This window comes from Sciurus carolinensis, chromosome 4 (assembly GCF_902686445.1).
Source record: "Sciurus carolinensis chromosome 4, mSciCar1.2, whole genome shotgun sequence".
NCBI classification, from domain to species: domain Eukaryota; kingdom Metazoa; phylum Chordata; class Mammalia; order Rodentia; family Sciuridae; genus Sciurus; species Sciurus carolinensis.
This window is the reverse complement of record NC_062216.1, coordinates 173064342-173087977: the sequence shown is the minus strand read 5'-3', so window position 1 is coordinate 173087977 and position 23636 is coordinate 173064342. Positions and strand designations below refer to the sequence as shown.

The 23636-nt window shown below is 51.2% G+C and overlaps 1 protein-coding gene across 1 annotated transcript in view; it reads right to left on the bottom strand.

Annotated features, from left to right (window-relative positions):
• The window catches only part of Atxn10 (ataxin 10), a 138356-nt gene that overhangs the window by 23795 nt on the left and 90925 nt on the right, over positions 1 to 23636 (bottom strand). The window contains exon 10 of the mRNA XM_047548333.1: positions 4986 to 5049. Coding sequence (XP_047404289.1) covers positions 4986 to 5049 — 64 coding nt within the window. The remainder of the gene's footprint in view (positions 1 to 4985; positions 5050 to 23636) is intronic.

Genomic DNA, 23636 nt, shown 5'->3' with positions numbered 1-23636 from the left:
CTGGTGCAAGGCAGAGGCCACAGGTCCCCTCTGGTTGTGGATGTGACACAGGAGAGAGGTCCCTCTCCTCTGGACTGTGGGCCCTCCTGCACTGTGTGAGCCTGCTCCTGAGCTCTCCCAAGTCTCACTGCTGCCTCAGGCTTTGCCACAGGTGAAGAGCTGTAGCAGGACTCCAATGTGAACACGCGGGTGCTTTATAAACACCAAGACACTCAGTCACCACAACCAACTGGCAGACGAAGTGAGCACTCAGAGGTCACCTGAGGTGCACCAGAGTTAACAAGTGACCGAACTTGCATCTGGGCTGTCTGGCCCAAGCAGATGCCCTTGCTACCAGGGCACACAACCTCGGCACAGGTCAGTGGCAACGCTGCTGAGGACTCTCCTGCAAACTCTTGTCGTCTGTGGGAATGAATTCTATGCAAGTGAATTTTAATTTCTTACAAATGAGGTATTTTCAATACAAAAACGAACAAGAAAGAAAAAAAAATAAGAAATAAAAACCAAAAAAAAAACCCCAAAACAACCCAGTTTGGGTTCTCACTGTATCCTTGTCCCTGCCCCATCCCCCCAATAAAAACAATATAAAAAAACCCACATCAAGGACAACTGATCAAAACACAGATCAAAAAAGAATGAAGAAAAACACGTCAAATACAGTTCAGCTGTTTCTATTTGGAAACAACAACAAAAAAATCCCACTTGCCACAATAAACTGACAAATAAGAAGTGGACTCTGTGGTAATGGGGCTGGAATTTTCCGATGGCATCGGCTACCCTGCCATTACTGTGGGTGACCCGAAAGTGAGCAGGGCGAGCGCACAGCTGGGCACTGCCTGGGCTCGCAGTCCAGCCTCCAGAGCCGGGCTTCCCGGGAACCGGAAAGCCTGGGTCCTCCGTGAGCTGCCTGGCGTGGGGCAGGGCGTGCAGAGAACCCCAGCGGCACCCCACCCGAGGGAGCTGCCAGCTCTGGCCCTCAGACAGGCTGACTTCCTGTTCCCCGCCCCCAGGTGGCAGGCTTCTGAGGTCTCGCCTGCAGATTTCCCCTGGGAACAGACGCTGGCCACAGGCAGTTCACCCGAACCTCTCATGCCTCGGTGTGCACACACGCATGGACAGGGCCAGGCCAACGAGAGTAACGGAGGAGCACGGAGCACACCGCGACAGTCTGGATGTGAGGAGGCCCCAAAGCTCACGTGAGGCCATGCGAGGAAGCACAGAGGTAGGTGACGGTGCCAGAGCCTGGGCCTGCTGGCTGCGTCGGCCGCCTGAAGGGACCACTGGGCGAAAGTGGAGGCGGCCAGGGGAGGCTGTAGGAGGGAGGACGCTGGGGACTGCCCTGCAGACAAATATTTTATTCCAGGTGAGAGCTCTCCTTCTGCTTCAGGACACGCTTGTCACCCTGAGCTGCTTTCCTCCACCACACCTCTCCACCACCACGTTCAGCTCACCTCGGGCCAGAACAATGGAGTTGACTGTCTATGGACTGAAACCTCTGAAACTGTGAGCCCCAAATAAACTTTTCTTCTTCCAAAATTGTTCGTGTCAGGTCTTTTGTTCATAGCAGTGAAAAAGTGGACTAAAACATATGCCCAAAATAATTATTGCTTCTTAAAATATTGAAACAAAAGCTCAGTTAAAATATGTCTGGTATAGGTTAAAGCAAACAAATTCAAAATAATTTCACTACCCAAGTAATACTTAATCTACAAAACAATCAAAGGTCCACGGAAGCACCCCCTGCCCCACAGTACACACAGAGAACCAAGACATGGTGACGCTGCATGTGGGGAGAATTACAGGGAGGGACATCAAGAGGAACTCCAGGTTTCTACCCTGAGCAGCAGCACAGACACAGCTTCCCCTCATCAACTGAGATACAGAGGGGACGGCTTCCAGGCAAGATACTGCTTAAACTTGGACCTGCCAATGTGGGAATGTCAGCAGGCACCTGAGCCAACGTGAGCAGGGAGTTAGGTACAGGTCTGACACCTGAGGAGAGGTCTGCCCTAGAGCCACCAGCGTAAAGGACATTCAGAGCCATGGCACCACTCAGGACAGAGCTCCACATCACCACTGCCACTGTACAGTCGAGCCAAGCCCCAGCAGCCTTCCTGGAGGTCACTCTGCAACTCCCGAGGCCCTGATGACTGTCAACACACACTGAGGGAATAAAGGAGAATGTGGTGGGGCTGCTTGGGGAGGACTCTCAGAGCGTGAGGGAGCTCCCAGCTCCAGAGTGCTCAGGGGTCTTCCCACACTTATGCTGTACAGAGAAGAAGCAACAGAGGACAACCCTGTGAGATAAGAAAACAGACAGAAACCAAAACAAGAGAGGTAGGAGGCGAGGAGGAGAATGATGGGTGAAGGATTCGATCTTACAGCTTACTAACGTGAGGACCCCATCACGCACAACAAACAAGCAGGAGAAGAAAAGGGTAAGACACAGGTAGGAGGAAGAACACACCAGCAACACATGAGGCGGGCAGGCAGCTTCCACCCTGAACACACAAGGATCTGCCAAGACAGGAGCGGCCCAAGGGACACAACTGCAGAAGGCCTGACCCAGCACCCTGGCGAGCTCACGTGCAGACAGACACCCACACAATTCAAACACAGCACCGTTTGGAAGATGCTGCCTTGTGAGGAACATGGGCAACAGGAAATGGGGGTGGGACAGCGTGGCACCCAAGAGCTAAGGCTCAGATCATACAGGTCACATCAAAAGGTGATCTACCAGGAAACGGCAGTAAAGTATCATTTAGATACAAAAGGGAGTAAACTAAAACGTGTCCCATGGTACTTGCTTTTGGCAATTATACAAAGCCACATAAATGCATCACTTTTATGAATAAAAATATATAAGAGGAACAGGGGAGAGAAGGTTGGGAGGCGAGGAGTAACGCGGTCACTGGGAAGCTCTCAGGAACAGAGAAACGATGTGGAAAGCCCAGTGTGGCTGCCCCGGCAGGGTGGGGCCCAGCGTGACCCCACGAGCCTCCACACACTCCTACTGGGACAGTGGGTTCCAATCCACGTCCCGGCCCCATCGCCTCCTCGGACATTCGCCCGCCCTGCGCCCTGGCTCTGGACCTCAGGGTGTACCTCACCGTGGTGACACGACAGCTGAGCAGGTGTACACACAGCACAAGGAGTCATTCGACACATCCCGGCTCAGTGCAGCATGCAACATTCGTCTTTCCTCAAGTGTGGAGGGCACCGGGGGCCCTGCCATGCCTGCTGTCATTTCTGGACGGCCACCTCACAAGGTCTGTGGCACGAATGTGCTAATATGGTCTCTGTGCAAGTGTCATCTCCACCAGGGACATCTCAGGAGGCCGTGCAGGCCAGCAATAAGGACCAGAGCCCTGCGCAACGAGTCGTGAGACTCAACTCCAAGTTGGGGACGATACAGCACCATGCTGCAGGGTGCTGCCGCCTCAGTCAGGGTCCTCGTGCAAGCTGAGTAGGGCTGAACAGATTCCTCTCCAAGTGAGGACACCTGGGCACCGCGAGCAGAGCCAGGGCAGGGGCACAGTGGGCTCCGCATAGCTCATGAGCACCTGTGTGCCTGTGCGTGATGGCCTCCTGACATTTTCATTTTTGCTAAAAGTCAAAGACGACTGATGGAAACCTTGCTTCACTGGAAGGCCAATAAAAGGGGACTATGTTTGGGCATGGTGGCACACACCTGTAATCCCAGTGGCTTGCGAGGCTGAGGAAGGAGGATCACAAGTTAGAAGCCGGCCTCAGCAACTCAGCGGGGCTCTAAGCAACTTGGCAAGATCTTGTCTCAAAATAAGAGATTAAAAAAAAAAAGAGCTGGCAATGTGGCTCCATGGCTAGGCGCCCCAGGTTCAATCCCCAGTACAAAAAAAAAGTGAACTGTTGGTAAATTTCTTTGGAGAACAACATCTGCAGTGCAGCTGAACATCTGGCCCCACGTCCCTGCACTAGATGCTTGTTTACCCTTTCTTCTTTGAACTTTAAAAGAGAGAGAGAGAGAGAGAGAGAGAGAGAGAGAGAGAGAGAGAGAGAGAGAGAGGGGTCTAAACTCTGATGAGCACAGTGTGCAGACTGGTAACCATGCGAAGCAGGGAACCAAGGTCAGCACCCCTGAGGGCCTCCTACCATGTCAGCCATGCCACCTTCACAGCAAGACACCTCCTGCTGCCACTCAAATGGCAGCGTCTTCGTCACCAACTGAGCATTCCTCAGTTTGCTTACTTTGAAACACGATTTCCACCAGCTCCTTTTCTCTTGGCCTCTCACTGTGGAGAGCTCATCTCCACAGTCCTAGGCTGGGCTCCTCCCCATGGCCATGCTCACCAGGTCCTACAATGGCCTACTTACCCCAACCCCACATACAAAGCACAGGGCTTGGCAGAGATGGGGCAAGGGGCAAGGGCTGAGCTTGGCTTTCACAAGGCAAGTTCCTAAAATCACATAGTGGATTTTACCTAGAGCCTGAGACGGTGCCCTGGTCTCTGGCTGCCCACCTCTGTGCCAATCTGTTTGGTATAGCACACTGTTTGGCAAAGTGAAGGAGATGAGCAGGACAGCCTCCCGAGGGGGCACCCACCCTCGAAGGGCAAAAGCCAGTGCTGCTGTAAGACAAAGTCCCTCAAAAATGATGACTGAGGGACAGAGAAACTGCTTGCTGCTGCTATGGGGACAGGGTGACCCTCACAGTCACGTGTTACCAAATAGCTACTCAGGCGGCTCTTCCAACTGATGGAAGCCTGGAATTTCCACAGTAAAAAAAACTGAACATTTCCACATTTGCTGCAATGACAGTACTTGTGCTCTGGTGAGGTAGCACTGGTGACAAGCCACCAGGGCCTTGGGTGAAAGGTCTCCGCCCCAGAGTTTTGAAGCACTTTCAGCGACATACTAGTTCAGGATGCCTGCTGCCCTGGGAGCACAGGCTATAGGGCAGTGAGGGTTTCAGACCCAGGCCAGCCGCAGGCAGGGAACAAGGATACAGGGGTTACTGTCATCGATGCTGCAGTTGTCCAGGATCAGCGGGATGCCATCCAGTTCGTTCACCTGGAGAAAGAGGACAGACAACTTAGTCAGGGCCAGAGAGGAGAGACGCCCCTTCTCCCCTCCTGAATTCCTCCCCCAGTTGAGTCACGACACTGCTTGCATGTTTACATTGAATCTCTCGATCAGTCCAGAAATGATTACAAAGACATAAAACTGATACTCTATTTTCTTTTTACCCTTCCTCAAAAATGCTGGGGTAACTGAAGCGCCATATAAAAAATGATAAAAGTAGGTCCCTTCCTAACACAGTTCTCAGGGTCAACTCCAAATGAACCTGAGCTTCAAATTTAAACAGTACTAGAAGAATACACGAGTGAATTCCTTTTCTACATGGGAAACAGGAAAAGTTTCTAACTATGGTTCAAAAGTCCAGAAAGTAAAGGGAAAAGTTTTATAATTTGACAACATTTTAGGGAAAAAAATGCAAATGAAAATTGGGGAAATTATTTGTAAGATATCAAAGATTAAAATATTTGCAAAGGATTAACATTTTAATAAATACAGAACTCAAAAAATTGAAATGGACCTGGGAGTAGCTCAGTGGTACAGCATATGCCTAACACATGTGAGGTCCTGGGTTTGAATCCCAGAGAGAATAAGGAAGGAAGGAAGGAAGGAAGGAAGGAAGGAAGGAAGGGAGGGAGGGAGGGAGGGAAGGAGGGAGGAAGGGAAGGAAGGAGGAAGGGAAGGAAGGACGGATCTGAAAAGTAATGAAGGGTTAAATCAAAAACAACTAAGGTCACCTCCAGGGAGAGAAGAGGAGGATGGAGTAGGGAGAAACAGGAATGAAGAGCCTAGCTACCAGAAGACCTGGTTTTACGATTCTGACTTTGGAATAAATCTATGTATGTTTTATATAATTTTCAAGAACTGAATTTCAAAACTAGAAGCAAACAGAAACAAATTGATCTAACAGAATGTAAGACAGAGAGAAATGCCTGCCTTTAATTGGAAGTGCTCTGACTTTGCACTCTGGGTGAGACAGAGGACCATGGGGCAGCCCTGCACCACACCTTGTGATCTGAGCCTCACTGATGGGATCAGTATTATTATTATTCTGAACAATTATTTCTATATTGACAGCAAATGAGCAAGTAATATCATTAGCAACCAGAATTTTTAGCCTTAAAAAGTATCAAATAAGTTAATTTTATATTTAAAATAGAAACATTAATATGAACTCATGATATATTTTTCTCTTTCCAAGAATGCATTATTTCCTAGCTGAGTTTACTAAAAAGGCCTAAAAGTGAAGGGGGTGCAGCAGCAGTGAGCCCCATGGTTTGAACCCCACGCCCACTCTTCCAGAGGTCCCTGGTGACAGACTCGCTAGGACACATGGCTGGTAATGGTTCTCAGTCTCACGAACGCCAGGACGAAGAGAGTACATTAGCTGGTGCCATCTAATCCGCAGGGTCCCCTCTGGGCCTTGGAGGGGATGAGGCTTCTCCCTGTGCAGCCCCACGTGCCCCTGGCCATCAGGCGCTGTGGCAGCCAGGTGTCATGCTCCTCTGCAGACACGCAACATAAGCTCAGAAGCCTGCATCTCACTGCTGGCAACCTGACACCCCCACCATGTTCGCTGGATTTATGACAAAATCTGGATTTCAATTTCTACCTTTCTAAAATTTTTATTTTTCCAGTAATTCATTTCAGACTACATTTTATAGAACTACTGGTCCAGGACATTTGGAGAAGGAAACTCATCTTGGCACAGCCGGGGCACAGCAGGAGTAGAGGTCAGCCATCCTGAGGGTGGCCCCTCCAAAGCTCCTCCAGGGACCACTGCACATCGACCAGTAGGGCCCGGGAAAGGAGGCTGCTGCTGACACTGGGGTGAAGACAAGGGGAGACCCTCAAAGGGGACAGGGCCCGGAGACTGGCCGGACCTGAAAGCAGGTTCTTGTCAGCCCCTGAGAACGTGTGACCTGGAATACCAGCGCAGCCCCGTGCAGACCGAGATGGGTTTTTGGCTCCTGGTTTATTTGGCAGGAGCTCAAGGAAGGCCTCCTGGAGAGCGGCAGTAGGTAAGGAGAGGAGAGCAAGCAAGTCGAGGAAGGTGAGCCACAAAAGAGCAATGGCAGCGGTGGGCGCTGGGCTGGGGAGGCACCATGGGCCTCGGCAAGTCACTGGACCTAACGTGTGAAGTGGGATGGCAGGGCCTACTTCAAAAGGACTGTGACTACAGATTAGACTGCCACATCTGGTGAGCACACACAAGGAATGCTCGGTCAGGGTGCTGCTGCAAGTGGCCATGGTGGCCAGTGACCTCCATGCTGTCAACTGGCTGTAGCAAAGACCAGGGGTGGTGGCTCCTGAGAGCAGGAGGAAAGGGGGACGCCAGGTTTACCCTCCCAGAGTGCAAACTCTTCTCAAACACCAGCTTTTTTTGACAAGGGAGAAATAAAAGTATGTAGCATTTATTGTTCAATGCAAGAAAAACACCCTCTTCCTTAAAAAAAAAAACAACAAAGTAGAATTCTGAGATGTGCTATGGGTAAGATTTTCTTTAAAGGAAATGAAATCACTGGCTGAAAACTGAAATTTAATCAGGCAACAAGAATCACGGGGAGAGCTCTGAGAGACCAGGGTGCAATAGAGCTGCAGGGAAATGAGAAGGGCACCCTGGGCCAGTTCAGGTTTCTCACCCACACTGCCACATCACCAACAGAGGACAGAAGGGACTGCAGAAAGGCGTCGGCATCTACAACACTGATGGCCCGTGAGACTCGCGACAGACACACACCATCACATACTGAGGACCAGCGGGTCAAGGTCAGCAGGAAAAGCAGACTCGGTACAACACCTCCTTGAGCCCATCTGCCTCCACGGGGCAAGTTCACTGCTGCGGAGCCAATGTGCGTGGTAGGGGAGAACCATTAGGATGTTAATGAGCTATCTTCTGTTAGCACTTCATAAAACAAGGAAGTTGTTTGTTTCTTTACCAGACATGTTGGGAGTGGATTCTGGACCCAGAGCATGAGTCAGGAGCTGTGGAGCTCCCGCAGGGCCAAGCTCAGGCAGCTCTCCAGGTGATGAGCACAGCCAGACAGGGAGCCCGGCCTAAGCACATGGGCTTTGGCCTCTGGAAGCAAACGGAGGACAGCAAACCAACTTGCCCACTTCCTGTACCTGAGGGCCCAGGTCAGGAGCTCCCGGTGTAAATCATGCAGGTGTAGACCTGGCCCCCCACCATGGGGAGGTGAAGCCATCTGGCGGCAAGTTGGGCCTGGGTCATCCTGCTGTGCTGGCACTGCATGATGAACATGGAGGACAAACCTCAAGAAGGGCAGGAGCACAGTGTGAGCAGGAGTGTCCTGGAGCCAAGTTGGGACCACACTCTGAAAACTCATTCACAGCAGTCCGTCAACAACAGGCCCGTGTGCCACCAGTGCTGCCCAGGCGAGGTCCATCTAGGGATGCTGCCACACGGGACACCTGGTGGCTGGCTCAGAGAGCTGCAGGATGGGCTGGGCGCGGCCCAGCGGTAGAACCTTTGTCTGACATGCACAAGGCCCTGGGTTCCTTGCCAGCACCACCTGAAGAGCACTGCAGATGAAAAACCATCATGGAGAAAGGCAGACGCTGGGGTCGCCTATGAGACAAATTCCCATCCCTCCTCCACAGGGAAGGGGGAGGGTTGAGAGGCAGACAATCATGGGACCCCAGCTCAGCCTTATGGCTGAGTGACCTTGGTGGTTCTGAACTTCAGGATGCAGAGCAGGAGAGCCATGGCCACAGCATGGCACTGTGGTGGGCATGACGCAAGGAAACGTGCAGCCAAGCAGCCCACCTGTCAGGAGAACAGAGAAACAGCAGCAACACGTGAGAGTGTCCCCTGAGCATATGCAAAGAGAGGGGCACAGTGCCCCCAACAAAGCCCAAACAGAACCCTGACTTCCTGGTTTGCAGTCTGTGCCGCTGTCCTCAGCTTCTTGAGCTGGTGTCCTCCTGCCCTTCTCTTCTGCCTTTGGCCTTATACAGCAATGCTAGGTCTTACACTGCCACAGGGACATTCATCCTTAGGCAGCACTGGTTTCCACAGCGTTTTGTGCAGCTCAGCACTGGACACTTTGTTACTGAGCTGCTTCTGTCCCTGGGGACAGGAGGACAAAGAACATCACAACTCAGGAAGCAACCAGAAAGCAGGCAGCCTGCATTGTGCAACGCTCCTCCAGAGAGCTCAGAACCTGTCGAGGCCAGGAGTCCTGAGCCTTGCCACACAGTGGCATCACCTCCAGGTGTGAAGATGGGCTAGGGCTGTGTTCCCAGTCCTGAACAATGCATGGGATCTCGGGGCACCAAGGTCTCTCATGAGCTCCAGGTGGCTTCCATGTGCAGCAGAGGCAGGAACTCCCAACCCACCCAGAGACAAGAGCACCGCACAGCCAAGGTCTTCGAGGCCAGCTGCAGCCCCAGGAGGAACTCCTGAAGCCTAGCACCCTGCCCCACCCTGGTCCCTTGGTGACTTGCTTTCGTTACTACTAAAATGCACTTTATAGAGATATAGTTTATATACAGTGACTGCCATCGCACCTGTAGGAGCACAGATGAATCAAGATGTGGAATATTCCCAGGCACCTCTGCCCTTCCCACCACAATCCTTCTCAGTCTTGGGCGACCACTGATCTGTGTTGTCCCTACAGGCATATTTCGCTCATTCTATAATCTAATAATGGGAAACCATGTCAAAAGGAGTCTTTACCAATGTTTTCAGATGCACCCCTCTTGGTATATTCATCTGTAGTCCGATTCGTTTTATTCCTGATTATTACTATGCTACCATTTGTCTGTTACATGCTGGTGGTCATTTGGGTTGGTTTCAGTTTTATCTGTGAGGAATGAAGGTGCTAAGAATATATGCAGCCAGGTCTTTCTGGGGGACACATTTCCATCTTTCTTGGATCAGTACCTAAGAGAAAAATGTCTGGGTCATATGATAAACGTAAGTTCAAGTTCATAAGAACTGCTGAACTGTTTTTCAAGGTGGATGTACTACTCCACCAGTGTATTTGAGCTACTCCAGGTCCTGACCAACACTTGACACCATAAGACATTTTTTCTGTTTTCTTTTGTGGGGATGGAAGCCAAGGCCCTGTGCGAGGCAGACACTCTGCCACTGACCACATCCCAGTCTGATACCACGGGACTTGTTAGGTGGTCTTAACCTGGACTTCCCTGGTGACTGATGTGTGAGGCATCTTTTTAGGCGCTCATTAGGCTACTCCTGTATCTTCTTAGCGGGGTGTTGCCAACTGTTTTGCCCATCATCTGGGTTAGCTTCCTATTGAGTTGTAAGAGATTCTATTCTGTGAATAGTGCTCTTGCAGATACAGGTATTGCAGATACCCGCCCTGCATGGTGGCTTGCTTGCCTTTCCATTTATAATGTTTAAAGAGCACAGCTCTTTAAATGAGGGATGTGTCAATCTTTCTGCATTTCTGCTGGCCTATCCCAGCACACCCACGATGGATGTTTTCTTCTACAAATTTCATAGCTCCATTTTAAATCAACTTTTGAGTTTGGAAGAAGGAAAGATCCAGGCTCCTTTCTCCTGTAAGGATGTAACATTGTTCCAGTGTCTCTTCTTGAAAAGAAAGCCTTCCCCCGTTCAGCGTGCTTCTAGACATGCTGCTCTTCCTCACGGCTCTCCATCTCTCGGTTTGTACCAATACCACGCTGTCCTAACTCGCCTCAGGTGAGCCATGAAGGAAGAAGTATGATTCTCCAAACATGTTTTGTCATTTTTCAAAACTGCTTCGGTGCTGTTCTAGTTTAGCAGGACTGCCACCACAAAGCACCACAGGCCCAACCGCGCGTGGTTCCAGGTCCTGGTGAAGATGAAGGCCAAGCCCGTGGTGCTGGCAGGGGGTTCTTCCTCAGGGTTGGAAGGACTGCTCTGGGCCTCTCTGTTGGTCCCAGAGTTTGTGGCCCTGGGCATCCCTTGGCTGGCAGAGCTCTGCACTCACCACCACAGGGACATGGTCTCTGTTCAAATTTCCCCTTCTTGTGGCTTAGGGCCATCCTGTGCCTCTTCCCTTGGCTGGCTACAGCCCAGTGACGGCTTCTGAATAAGGTCAACATTAGGACTTCCACATAAAAATCAGGGGTGGGAGTTGACAGGATTCGACCCAGAAGAGCGATTCTAGGTCACCTGCATTTCTCAATGCATTTTAAAACCACTGTCCATTTTTACCAAAAACTGGTCTCCTAAGATCTTAACTGGCACAGTGTTCACTCCACATGTCAACTCTGGAAGAACTGTTACCTTCTAAATGCTGAGTATTCCCTTCAATTTTGGCTCCTCTGAGAGCCGTTTTAAAGATCTCAAAGTACCAGTGTCACGCATACTATGCTACTGTGGGGGGTTTCCATTTTCCCTATTACTCTTGACCAGTGTCACCTCCTGTGACCATCCCAATTCCTCTCACAAGGACTCTCCTGACGGCTCCTCAGCACACACGCTGTCTGGCTCATTGGCCCAGAGGTTCCTGAGCACACGCTGCACCATCCAGGGCAGACAGCCTCGGGCCCTGCTCCTGATGTCCGGGGGAGCACATCCTCACAAAGTAAGAGCCAGCTCCTGGAGCCCACAGATGCTCTCTGAAAGGACAGGGCTCTCCCTGCTGTAGTTTCCCCACACACTAATCTCCCTGACTTCCAGGTGCTTGGCTGCAGTGCCCACAGGTCAGGCCACCCCGCAGGGTCATCCCTGGCTGTGCGGCACTTCCCTTCCCCTGACTTGCAGTGCGGTGCCGTGGGGAACGCTTTTGTGCATCTGGAAACGTCTTTATTTTGAAGGCTGATTTGGCTAGCTCCATAAGGCTGGCAGACCATTTCTAGCATTTAAATACATCTCCACTGATTCCTCTCAGGCACTTCTGAGGGGACCCTGCTATTACCCCCAGCAAAAGCCAAGGGACTGAGGGGGAGATTAACCAAACCCAGAGCTAGCTCTTGTACACACTGATAGAATGGAAAACTCCAGAAGACTGAGGAAGGAAGAGAGACATTCTTTTAAAAGGAATAAAATTAAAAGAGAAAAAAAGGTGGAGACAACATAAATAAAATCAAACATTATGAACAATTCATTGTTGGGAGCAATTATGAAAAAACTTTGAAAAGTCCAGAGGAAATGAGTACTTCTAAGAAAAACAGAAAATGTTGAAATGGACACAAAAAATGAAAATTTTTAATAGAATGATTTTTAAAGATACTAAAATGATTCACTCAGAAAAGTAAAAGGTCCAAAGCAAAAGAAACCACCAGACTCCCCAGGCCCGAGGGTCATGCCACCATGTTGTGAAGGTACAGGGCCCTCTTTAGTTCCAGGTGTTCTAGCTCAACAGGAGGGGGACCAGGACTCCCCCAACAGCCAGGCTAAGGGCCGGGGTTGCAGCTCAGGGGTCGAGTTCTTGCCCAGCACACACGTGGCCTGGGTTCATCCCCAGCATCGGACAAGACAAATCGACAATAAAATTGCAAAATTGTGAAGAAAGAGCCCTTTTCAAAGAATCTAAAATACAGGGTTAACAAAATTTAAATATGCTATAAAAACATAACAAGATCAGGTAGCGTTTTCTGAAAAATGCAAACCAGCGCAGACAGGAGAGCCTGGCATGGTCCTCGTCCACAGACTCAGGGCCATGTTCAGTCCTCCTCCATGGGGACTTCCACTCGGAGAGAGGCTCTGTGAGAAGCCTTAGCGACTCTCACAAGCAGCAGATCAGAGAGAAGGTTCAACCAGAAAGAACTCAGGACACTGTCCCTGCAGCCCCACCTGGAAAAATGAATCCACAGGGACTGTCATTCTGAAAGGCCTTTGCTTCCAGGAAATGCAAGAGGAAGCGGTGATTCTGGAAAGCACACCAGGCTTCTGACAGAACAAAGGCAGTGGGAGCAGGAAACCCCACAAGCAGGACCTGACCTGGTTGGAGCTGGGCACCTGGGAGGTGCAAGAGGCAGAAACCTAAGGGGACAGTCGCAGCAGGCCTGGGCTCCACCCCAGCACCACAGGACTCAGGAGGCAGGACAAACAAGACATGGGGGAGCCAGAGTGCACCTGGTCACCTGCTCAGCACGTGGACTGCGGGAACGGGAGGTGCTGGGAGGCCGCAAACCCAGGACAGGGAGGTGGCCTGGTGGCAGCTCACTGGACTCACTCACAGGAAGGAAAGCAGGGTCCATGGCACTGGTGAGAAGACTGCTCCCAAATGCCACAGCCACAAGTGGCAGGGGCTGGCAGGAATCCTGGGAGGCCAAAGGAGGGCTCCACGGGTCCTCAACCCCACAGACCCCTGCCACAGTTACGCGGCAATGGATGCAAAACGCTGTTCATCAGAAAGCAGGGCCATGGCCGGTGTCCTAATGCCACTGTGTGGGGCTGATGTCTGGGTCACCTTGTGCCTGGTAACTTTTTAATTTTAAGAAGTGAGGCAGAGCCAAGGTTTGGAGGGGTGTTCCTGAAAGACCCACACATTCCAGCAGGAGATAACCCAGGCTGGAGGTGGCACTGAGCAGATTAGAAACCAGCCAGAACACACGTGTAACTTCAAATTCTTTGAACTTCCCTCCCTCCTGCCATTTTTGTGGTCCTGGGGATTGAACCCAGGGGTGCTCTATCACTGAGCTACATTCCCAGGAAGATATATTTTTGAGTCAGGATTTCACTAAGCTGCTGAGGCTGGCCTTGAACTTGTGATCCTCCTGTCTCAGCCTCCTAAACTGCTGGGATTACAGGTGTGTACCACCATACCCAATGTCACTGGATTTTAATTTAAAATGAAATTCAATCTTTGGATTTTAATACCTCCCTGGGAATTTGATAATGAGATAGAATTAATATTCAAATATGGAGCCTCTCTTGTGGATATTTTATTATTACAAAGAATGTAGGCCTATCATTGGAATCTCTCAGCATGGAATAAATGTTCTGCCTTGAGGTCAAAGTGATTTTGGAGTTAATTAGATTCACCTGTTGTTCTGACCCACTTAAAAGTCTCCTGGGGGCAAAGTCTCCAGTCCCCCCATTGGTGGTAAAGAAAGAAAAAAGGAGGAGCAGGAGGGTCCCACAGGCTCACAAAGGCAGCAGCAGCTTGGTGCTGAGAAGCTCACTTCTCTCCAAAGGAGGCCACTGTCCGCAGGACCAAAGGTGGAGCCCATCCCATGGCCAGGAGACCGAGGGAGACAGCTTCCTCTCTGCATGCTGAGAGACAGCCTCCAACACGATGCTCCCGGGCTTGCTCAGCCTCGCACAGCCTCCTCCCCTCCCTCCAACAGCGAGGCTCCAGAGCGGGTCTGGTGATGGGAAGCTCCTGGTGTGCACGGTACTCTGCTCTCAGACTCCCTCATCAATTCCCGGGCTTCCCTTCACAAGAACCACGTTTCTTTTATTCCCATGCCCCTGGCCCAACCCTTAAGATACTCAAAAACTATTTGCTGAAGAATATACACACGTGGGAAGGAGACGAACGTGATTCTGCCACCCCACTCCAACCCTGCAGGTGCTAACCAGGCACCTGACAGTGTGCATGGGCCCAACAGGAGCACGGGGTACAGAGGGAGGCCAAGCACAGGCCCAGGTGTGGCACCTCTGAGAAAGAGAGAAGCAGGTGGTCACTGAGACTGCCTGGGAGGGCTCTAGTGCAGACTGGTGACCAGGTGAGACTTTCCATAAGATGCTGACGGCTGAACTGAGACCTGAACAAAGAGAAAGATCTAGCATAAAAATAGGTCAGAGATCCCAAGACCTCCAGGTAAAAGCACTTAAGAGAGAGGGGACCAGAAGCACAAGACAGTGGTGGAAAGGAGACCAGCACCCCTGAGCAGGCAGGCAGTCCTGGACGAGTGGTGGGAGGTGAGCTTGCAGTGAAAGGAAGGCGTCAAGCTAGGGACAGAGCTCCTTCCCCACAGCGCCCTGGGGTCATCACCAGGGAGTGTGTATTGGCACTGGGGTCAGGGCCCAGTGAGCCTGTTAGCAAACTGAGGTGCAGCGTGGTTCCCAGTCCTCGCTGGGACCCCCAATCACCCAGCAGCTTCAAAATCCATCAGAGACGACCCTGGCACATACAGGTTTTTGTTTTGTTTTTTGTTTTGTTTTGTTTTTTTAAAAAGCAAAGTAACAGAATTTATTAGTGTAATACAATGAAAGCAGGGCCCCCAAAGGGGAAGGAAAGGGTCCCAAGAGAGGGCCCTCAGAGAATGACTGATCGTCTAGGGGTCTGAATGGATCTGCAGGGTCAAAAGAGATAGTCCCCCACCCAATCATGGTCCGGAAACAAACTTTTTAAAAAATACTATTTGGGCGCTTTTACTTTGCCTTCTCATCCTCACTATCAGAAAAGCTAAGCGTCCTCCTCCAGCCTGAGAGTTACAAATCAGAGCTCTAGCAGGTCAAGGCCTTAATGGTGAAAGTTCTGATCAGTGTCATACCTGGAGCAAGTGAGGACTCCACGGTCCTTCAAACAGGGGAACAGGTGGGCAGACGGGCCCCAGGGCAGATGGAAGGGCAAGCCACCCCACTCACAGGAAGACGGGTACACTGTGGGGCACTGGGCAGCAGTGCATGCTGGGCACCACAAGGCCCAGACACACCCAGGGACACAACCCCTCTGCTGGCCTGTCCCTAGGACCCTGCAAAGCTGAGTACCCCAAGAAGAAAGCTACCTGCGTTCCAGCAGGTATCCTCAAAAACAAAGAATTCAGAAAGGTGAAGACACTGCAATTCTACAGTGAAATTCCGAGGAACAGAGCCCAAGGGAAACAAAGCCACTGTGCAAGGAGAGCAACAGCCGAGCCCGCAGGGTGCCCAGAGGGACAAGGAGCAGTGTGGTCAGCAAAAACACTTTCTAAGTTCAAAGACCAGATTCCAGGAAGATCAACAACTGACTTTCTTTAACATCTGCATCTGAATGTGATATGACTGCCTCATGAATTCTTCACCCGGCAGATAAAATCCAGGTTTAAGCATGAATGAAAGCAGCCCGTTGTGAAGAAGTCAAGTACATTTCTGAACACAAGAATGGGGGGGCGGGGGAGGGATCAGGCAACTAGGTTTTTTTTGTTTTTGTTTTGTAGCTGTAGACGAACAGCATGCCTTTATTTTATTCCCATCTTTTTGTATGAGGTGCTAAGGAACAAACCCAGCACCTCACACATGCTAGGCAAGTGCTCTGCCTTTGAGCCACAACCCAACACCCAGGCAATTCTTTTTAAACAAGAACGAAATACCTGATGTATGGTACACCTGTTTCTGGCAAAGGAAAGTCAAATCACTGTACAGTTACGACATCTGTCTGATTCCACACTGACCTATTGCAAAACCACCAGAAACCTTGGGGCCAGATGTCGGAAAGGTATTTCCAACTGCCTTGGAATGCAAAGCACCTGCCGAGGTACAGGACAGGACAGCCTTGGACTCCTAGGCTCTCAACAGGGGTGATTGCAGGAAAGTCCAGGCAGGACCCAGGAGCACCAAGGAGGCCTGGCACTGCTCCCTGTGCAGCCATGTGACCTCAGGTGAGTCACCTGGGCCCCACATGAAAATCAGGCAAAAAAGCTCTACCGCAAGCAGGTATTTTAGTGGATGGTGAAAAGGCAGAGCCTCACACAATCCCAGCGTCTCTGAAGCACCTCGAGTGGCAGATGTTAATATCATCTTTCATGTTTATCCTTCTACTTATGGGATTTTTGTTGCATTCCTTGTGAAGAATTTTAAACTAGCTGACTCAAGGAAAAAAACAAGCAGCCCAGAGTTGGTTTGCCCCGACTGTCATTTCTTTAAGACAGCTTAATTAAGCAAAACGTCAAAAGCTGACCAACAAAGTGTTTGAAGAACTAGATGAAAGTCCCCCATTCCAAAGCAGAAGCAGAAGCTGTGAAACCAGAAGCCAGCTTTTCACTAACCTAGGAGAACGCACATCACAGAGAGCTCCACTCCACCGAAGGGCCTTGTCACTGCCCCGTAGGTATGACTTAAGCGAGTGGCAATACTGAAAGGGATAGAAAACCATGGCGGTGGCAGAGAAAACAAGGCACGGCTGAGAGGCTGTTCTGGCAGACCTGCTCACACCCACAGCTCCACGGAGAGCAAGAATGACCACAGAGCAAGCTTTCCAAGCACACGCCCACCACGCTACTGAAGGTATAAATCCCACCCAGAATGCACCACGTTACACCACACCCAGCACCTGAACAGACAGAATTCCATCCTGAACACATCTGGTCTCTGATTTTTGACTCATGGCCAGACTTCAACTACTTCCTGGACTATGAAGAGCTCCTTGTCATTAACAAAGTTTTAGAAACTTTGATCAACTGGCCATGGTGCTAGCCTTCACCAGGGGCCTGCATCTCTAGGTCGTGCTGCCCACCTGCCACACTGGTCCTGCAAACAGGCATCTCAAACGTCCTGCAGGGCCCTGCTGGATACCGCAAGGATGAGCCAACAGGTGGTGGGGATGCCAACCTCTTGTCTTCTCTCCTCTGCCTGACATCAACACTTCCCCCCAGCTGGGAACGGACTTCTAGGCGAATCCTGTGGGTGTCCCACTGTCTGACGGGGCATGTAGCACCAAGGAGGATGCTCAGGGTACAGGTTACAACCAGGAGACTAGGTCTATCAATCAAGAAGACAAATTGCAGAAACTGCTAGAAAATGGGAAAGGAAACACAGGCCATGGATCTTCTGATATGCCCCACAAACATCTGGTACTCACTGTTTTGCAAGGCAAGAATTAGTGTCCCTGTGTGACAGATAAAGAAAATGCGATCTGCAGGGGACTGCCTGCTCACAGCCAAGGAGCGAACAAGGGGCAAAGCCCAGGTCTGCTCAGGAAAACACTTGCGCATTTAAAAAAAAAACAGTACCTTACAAATCCCAGGAAGACACTGCTGGCCTTCAGAAAAGAGAATGTACTAGGAACCCTCGGAGCGTGCAGCTGAGGCTGTGCAGGACTGAGAAGGGGTGTGAGGGCCAGGAGAGCCTCCCACCTGGAGCCAGGAACAGAGCAGGTGGGGTGCCAGCTCACTGACCAGGAGACCTCAAGGGTCAACTCCTCCCTCCCCAAGGAAGAGAGGAGACCCTGGCATCTGCTTGGTGCCCTGGGAATCTCACGTGCACATGACATAAAAATGACAGTAGTCCTTCCTCCATGGCTCTTCTGTGTGTACCACCATCTGAAAACTTTCAATGAATAACTACCCATTCATCTGACCAACATTTAAAACAAAGCAACACTGCAGTGGACCTTGTACTGGGGGCTCAGGGATCAATCAGACCATCCTACCAAAGTCAGGATGGTGGGGGTTGGGGGCAGGGAGAGAAGGCCCTAAATACAGCCAAAGGCACCATCAGCACCCAGCCCTGCAGGACACAGCATGCCAGAGAGACATGGGAGGGTCCCAGCCCAGTCTGTGTGGCCTGAGCACAGGGGCTCCAATGCCAAGCTCACAAGTTTCCACTGTCCTGTGTTCTGGAAAAGAACACGGAAACACTATACTTTGGACATCTGACTAAAGTGCACAGGTCCTGGGCACACAGCCTGTGTACATTCTGACACACACGCACATGGGGAACATGCACCCGTACCAAGACAGACACTCCAGCACCCTGCCAGCTGGCAATGGCCATAACCAGCACTCTACCTTCTACACCTCCACGAGCTCTTGCTCTTCTGGGACTCTACAGGGAAGGAGAGCACGGTGGGCCTCTCATGTATCTGGCCAAGCTGCCACAATCGCAGCAACCTCTGCCTCTGCCACACCTCACCTCACTGTGTGTACACCCCACATGCCACACAAGGCGGGCCCACTCCACCCGTGACACACTGCAGTGTGCCCTGGTCTCTCAGGTGTGTGACTTTCAGGGGCAGAGCTCTCCTCTCCGCAGGGGTAGATGCAGACGGCACAGCTGTAATTTGGATCTGGAATGGCCCACAGAGGCTCACTACTGAGGGCAGTCCCCAGGTTGGTGCCATGGAAGAGGTGGGGCCTGGTGGGAGGCTTTAGGTCACTGGGACACCAGGCCCTTCTGCCCTTCACTTTCCAGACACCACAAGGTGAATGGTTTTGCTCCTCCACACAGGCCTGCAGGCCCAAAGCCACAGGGCCAATGGGTCATGGACGGAAGCCTCTAAAAATTGAGCCAAAGTAAACCTCTTCTGTTTATAAGTTGATGAGTTCTGGGACTTGTTACAGTGACAGCTGACTAACACAAACATACTCAGCAAAACATCACCTCTCTATACTTCTACTGGAAATGCCGGTTAAGGTGAACAGGTCTCAGGCATTCAGAACAGAAGACTGACAGCAGGCCCTTCCTTGTTTAATGAGATGGTGGGCTGCAGGCTCACAGAAGTACCCAGAGCTAAGTCCCTTATTGTTCCAAAACTACCATCGAGAATTGTGTCTGCATCTGGACGCTGCTCAACCTGTAGGCTGATATTTTTGCTAACAGACACCTTTTCAGTCCCACCCTCCCTCCCGCCTCCTGGCACTGGAGTCCCACATGTGTGGAGGACGGCCTGGTCTCTTTTCTAGCCTGCTCTCTGTCCACACTGGGCAGCTTCACTCTTGTCTCAGGTGCATGGGGTGCTCTGCCCAGCTCTCCCCTCTGCACCTTGCCTGCTCGTTGCTGTTTCTGCTTGGAAGGAACAGGGACTTTCCTCCTGGTCCTCTGATTGCATCTGGGCTCCGTGCCGTCTCCTATCTCTGGCTGAGGTGTCCTTGTTCCTCATGAGCGTGTTGAGAGCTGCCTACTGAGCACTCCACGGTGCCCACTGCAGCACCCTCATCAGTGGCAGCTCTGAGTCATCAGGGCCAGCCGGGCTGCCTTTTCTCCTTCAGGCTGACACTTCTGGTTCCTGTTGTGATGCCTGATTTTACTGGCACAGCGGTCAGCAGTCTATGTGTTATGGGCTCCTCCAACACTCCGACAGGAAGGGAGCTGCCGTCTGAGGCTGGAGATCCCAGGCCTCACTCTCAGGGCTGCTACCTAATTACTGCTGGGAGTTCAAGCTGCCCACAGCTTCCAGCGATAGTGGCTGGGCTGGGGATGTCCTGCTGCTGTCCCACAGGGAGACAAGGTCCTTCATCATGTCCAGGCAAAGGTCTGAGTCCAAGCTCCCCATTCAGCCTTCGCTGAAGCACCGGGCCACAGCTCTTCCCAGGGCATTGGTGGAAATAGGGCCATTACCATCTCAAAGTCTTTCATCCTACTAGGTTGCTCTTGGTCCTTTGGTGAGAAAGAGCAGCCTTGGGGCTTGTTGGTGTGTGCCCACTGGTGCTTCTGGGCTGACCACTTCTCCACATCCAGTCAGAGAAAACCCGGGAATTTGCAATCAAGTTGGTCCTGAGCTGGGAGCCCCTGGGTCAGTCTTCCTTTATGGCGTCCAGGGCTTTGGGAAGCACCCAGCAGGAAGGACATGGAGAAGGGCATGTACCTACACTACCTGAACCAGACTGCAGCCCAGCTCCCTACATGCTGTTTCTAAGGGGCCAAAGGACTTCCATTAGGAAGCAAAGGATGTGGCAGAGCCACTGTAGAAAGACCACAGGGGCCTCGGGCAGGGTCGCCTCCTGCCACAGCTGGGAGTCCTGACCTGGTCTCCCGCCTGCAGCCAGGGCTCCCCAACCAAGCCGCTGAGGCCCTTCCCTCACCCATTCTGGATCTTTAGAACACACAACACAAATAACCACAGACTGAAGTGGCACCTGCCTTTTTGGGTAGATAAGCCTTCGCAGTTGGAATCCCATGAATGAAGATCTATGAACTCTGGGTAGCACACCTTATGTTGATGATCAATGACTCCTGATGGGCAAAGACCCTGGAGTGCATCCTTCCACTTCCTCATCAACCAATGATTTTAGAAGAACACAATATTAACTCCTAAATATCCTAAATATGAAAGTTCCAGAAGAAAGGTATGCTTTCAAATAAAGTACAAATGATCTTTTTCTCTGTACCTAAAAAGTACAGGTGAGTCTACAGACATGAGTTGCAGATCCAGGCATGATTCTCACACCTGCAGCTACGCTGCACAGGCCAATCAAGTCCTGCGCTTTTAGATGTAAACACAGGGTTTGTCGCCAAGGGAAGAGCAGTATGGAAAAACATGACAGGAAAATGACAGAGATGCCCACTGGAGACCTGAAATCACCACGTGTGGTCACGTACCACAAGGTGGCCATCTCCCAAAGAGCAAGTCCGGCCTCTCCCAGCTGTTGGGACTCCCTCCTGAACAAATTTTCTTCCAGCACATCTTTTGAATTATTTTAGACCCTTAGTCACAACAGGCAAGTGCCCTAGGTAACGTGGGGTACGTGGGGCAACATTTTACTGCCACTTATAGATGAGTATATAAAAGAGATTATCCTGATTAAAAAGGAGAAGAAACTGACAATTCCTCAAGAGGAACCGGGCCCTGTTGTTCTGGCAGTGTATGTTCCACGTGCAGAACATGAGGAGCCAAAGTCTCACACTCCTGTGCTAGGGAAGACACGGCTGCTGCTCACAGAAAGAAAAACAACACAAGACTTTCTACTTTGGGGATCTGGAAAAAGAGAAAATTCACAGACTACACACTGGAGTTGAAAAGAACCTAAAAAGGCCTGATTCGATCCCCTTCCTGAAGAAAGCAGCAAGTCCCCCGCACTGCTTGTCCATTCTGCTCCCCGGCTGATGGGCCTGAGTAAGGAGGCAAAAATACTCAGGTCTGAGGATGGTCAGTGCCCCAGAGACTCGAAAAGCAGCACTCAGTACACATGAGAAAACCAGCCTCAGCTTCCCAACGTCCAATCAGCCGCTTCCTTTCTAGAACGACCCCTGCTCCACGGCTCATCCCAGCTTGACCCTTGTAACCCAAGTGCTTCAGTCCCTGTCCTGCCTGGACTCACAGCCTCAGAGTCAAAGGGTCTTGGATCCACCCTAATGTCTAGTGAGGCTGTGAGGTGGGAACTGAGCATGAAAGTCCAGGAGTTAACTCCAAGTGCCCTGAACAAGCCCAACACTGGAGGCACCAGGCTCGCACCTGTTGTTCTCGCTGCCAGCTGAGCCCAGGTGCTCCGACACCTGGCACTGCTCTATCTGGGGCCCAGAGGCTCTGCCCTACTCGCTAGGTGAAAATCGCCACTCCGGAGAGCTTTTCTCTCTGCTCGACTAACTGCACCAGGAATGCTTCTCAGTGCTTCTAGTTCTCTCTTCCAACAAACACTTGGAGGACAATGAACGTGGGATTAAGGACCTGCCCTGAACGGAGGCTCATCTGTCTCACACATTAACCACCTGCCCCAAGTGCAGCAGAGCACAGTGTCCTGGTTGGAAGCATTCCACCTGCTGCTTTCACAGTGCAGCTCACCTGACCCTCCCCACAATGTGTGTGCAACCACTGGGCACCTGGGCGTAGCCATCGCAGGAATGCAGACTCCAGGCGCAGGTGCTGGTGCCTGTGTGTGCACGGCTCTATTCCCTGAGCCTAGCCCACAGGACACACAGAGCACACACTCACCATACGAATGGACGCAAGACAGGGAGAGGGAAACTCAAGGTATGCCAGGAGACAGCAGGACCGGGTCAAGGGCCCACAGGTGTGCACAAGGTAGCTAGAATGGACACTACTGGTTTTTGATTGTATACGGCCTGGAGCCAGCAGACATTTTCTGTAAAGAGCTGGAAAATAAATAATCTGACTGCCAGCCACGTGGTTTCTGTCACAACCACTCAACTGTGAGGACAGCACAGACAGTTATCAGGGGAATGGCTGGGTCCCAGTGAAGACTTATTTACAAAACCAGACCCACGCGTCGCAATCTGCCAGCTCCTGAGTGAGGTCCTCCTGGAAGTCCAGCTCGTCCCTACAGCTCCGCCTCCTCATGGAAGGGAGACTACACACGCGCAATCTGCTTTTGCACTTGGGGCTGTAAAACAGAATGTGACTCCCCTTTGACACCTTCAAACCATGATCGCAGCCCCAGAGGCCACTGCTGAGCACAGGTAGGCGGGCAGGGTGTGTGCCCCGCACAGGCCGACTTCAGCCAGAAGCTGCTTTCCCGGGAGAATGTGACCCTGCGCTGAACACCATGGTCTAGAAACAACGCCAAGACTCCACCTGCAAGACAGGCAGCGTGGGGCTGGCTGCTGCGACTGCCGGGAAACGCCTGACCTAAGCTAAGCCAAACACCAGCCTGGCGAGACGCAGGGCTAACACAGCTGAGGGCACTGATCATCAGACAGGAAGGTGGAGAGGAGCGGGTACGCTCCTCCCCGCTGTTTACCCTCGTGTTTTTCTTGGAACAGAACTGTATTTTATATATTACATGAACCTGTAAAAAACACATACCTGGTAAAAATATTCGAACACATGCTCAGTATCAAAAGCCCTAAAACTTGAAATATTCCATCATCCTAAAAAAATTTTGAATTCACAAAGATTTCACACCCACCCAACTCCAGCTATGGTAACATGTATAACAAAAAATAACAGTACAAGGATAATCTTTGTAATTACAGGCTATTCAGAGTGTTACAAAGTATGACAGACTTCTTAAGGCTGATTCACCTCAGTCGGTGCCACTTAGGGAAGACACAGTGA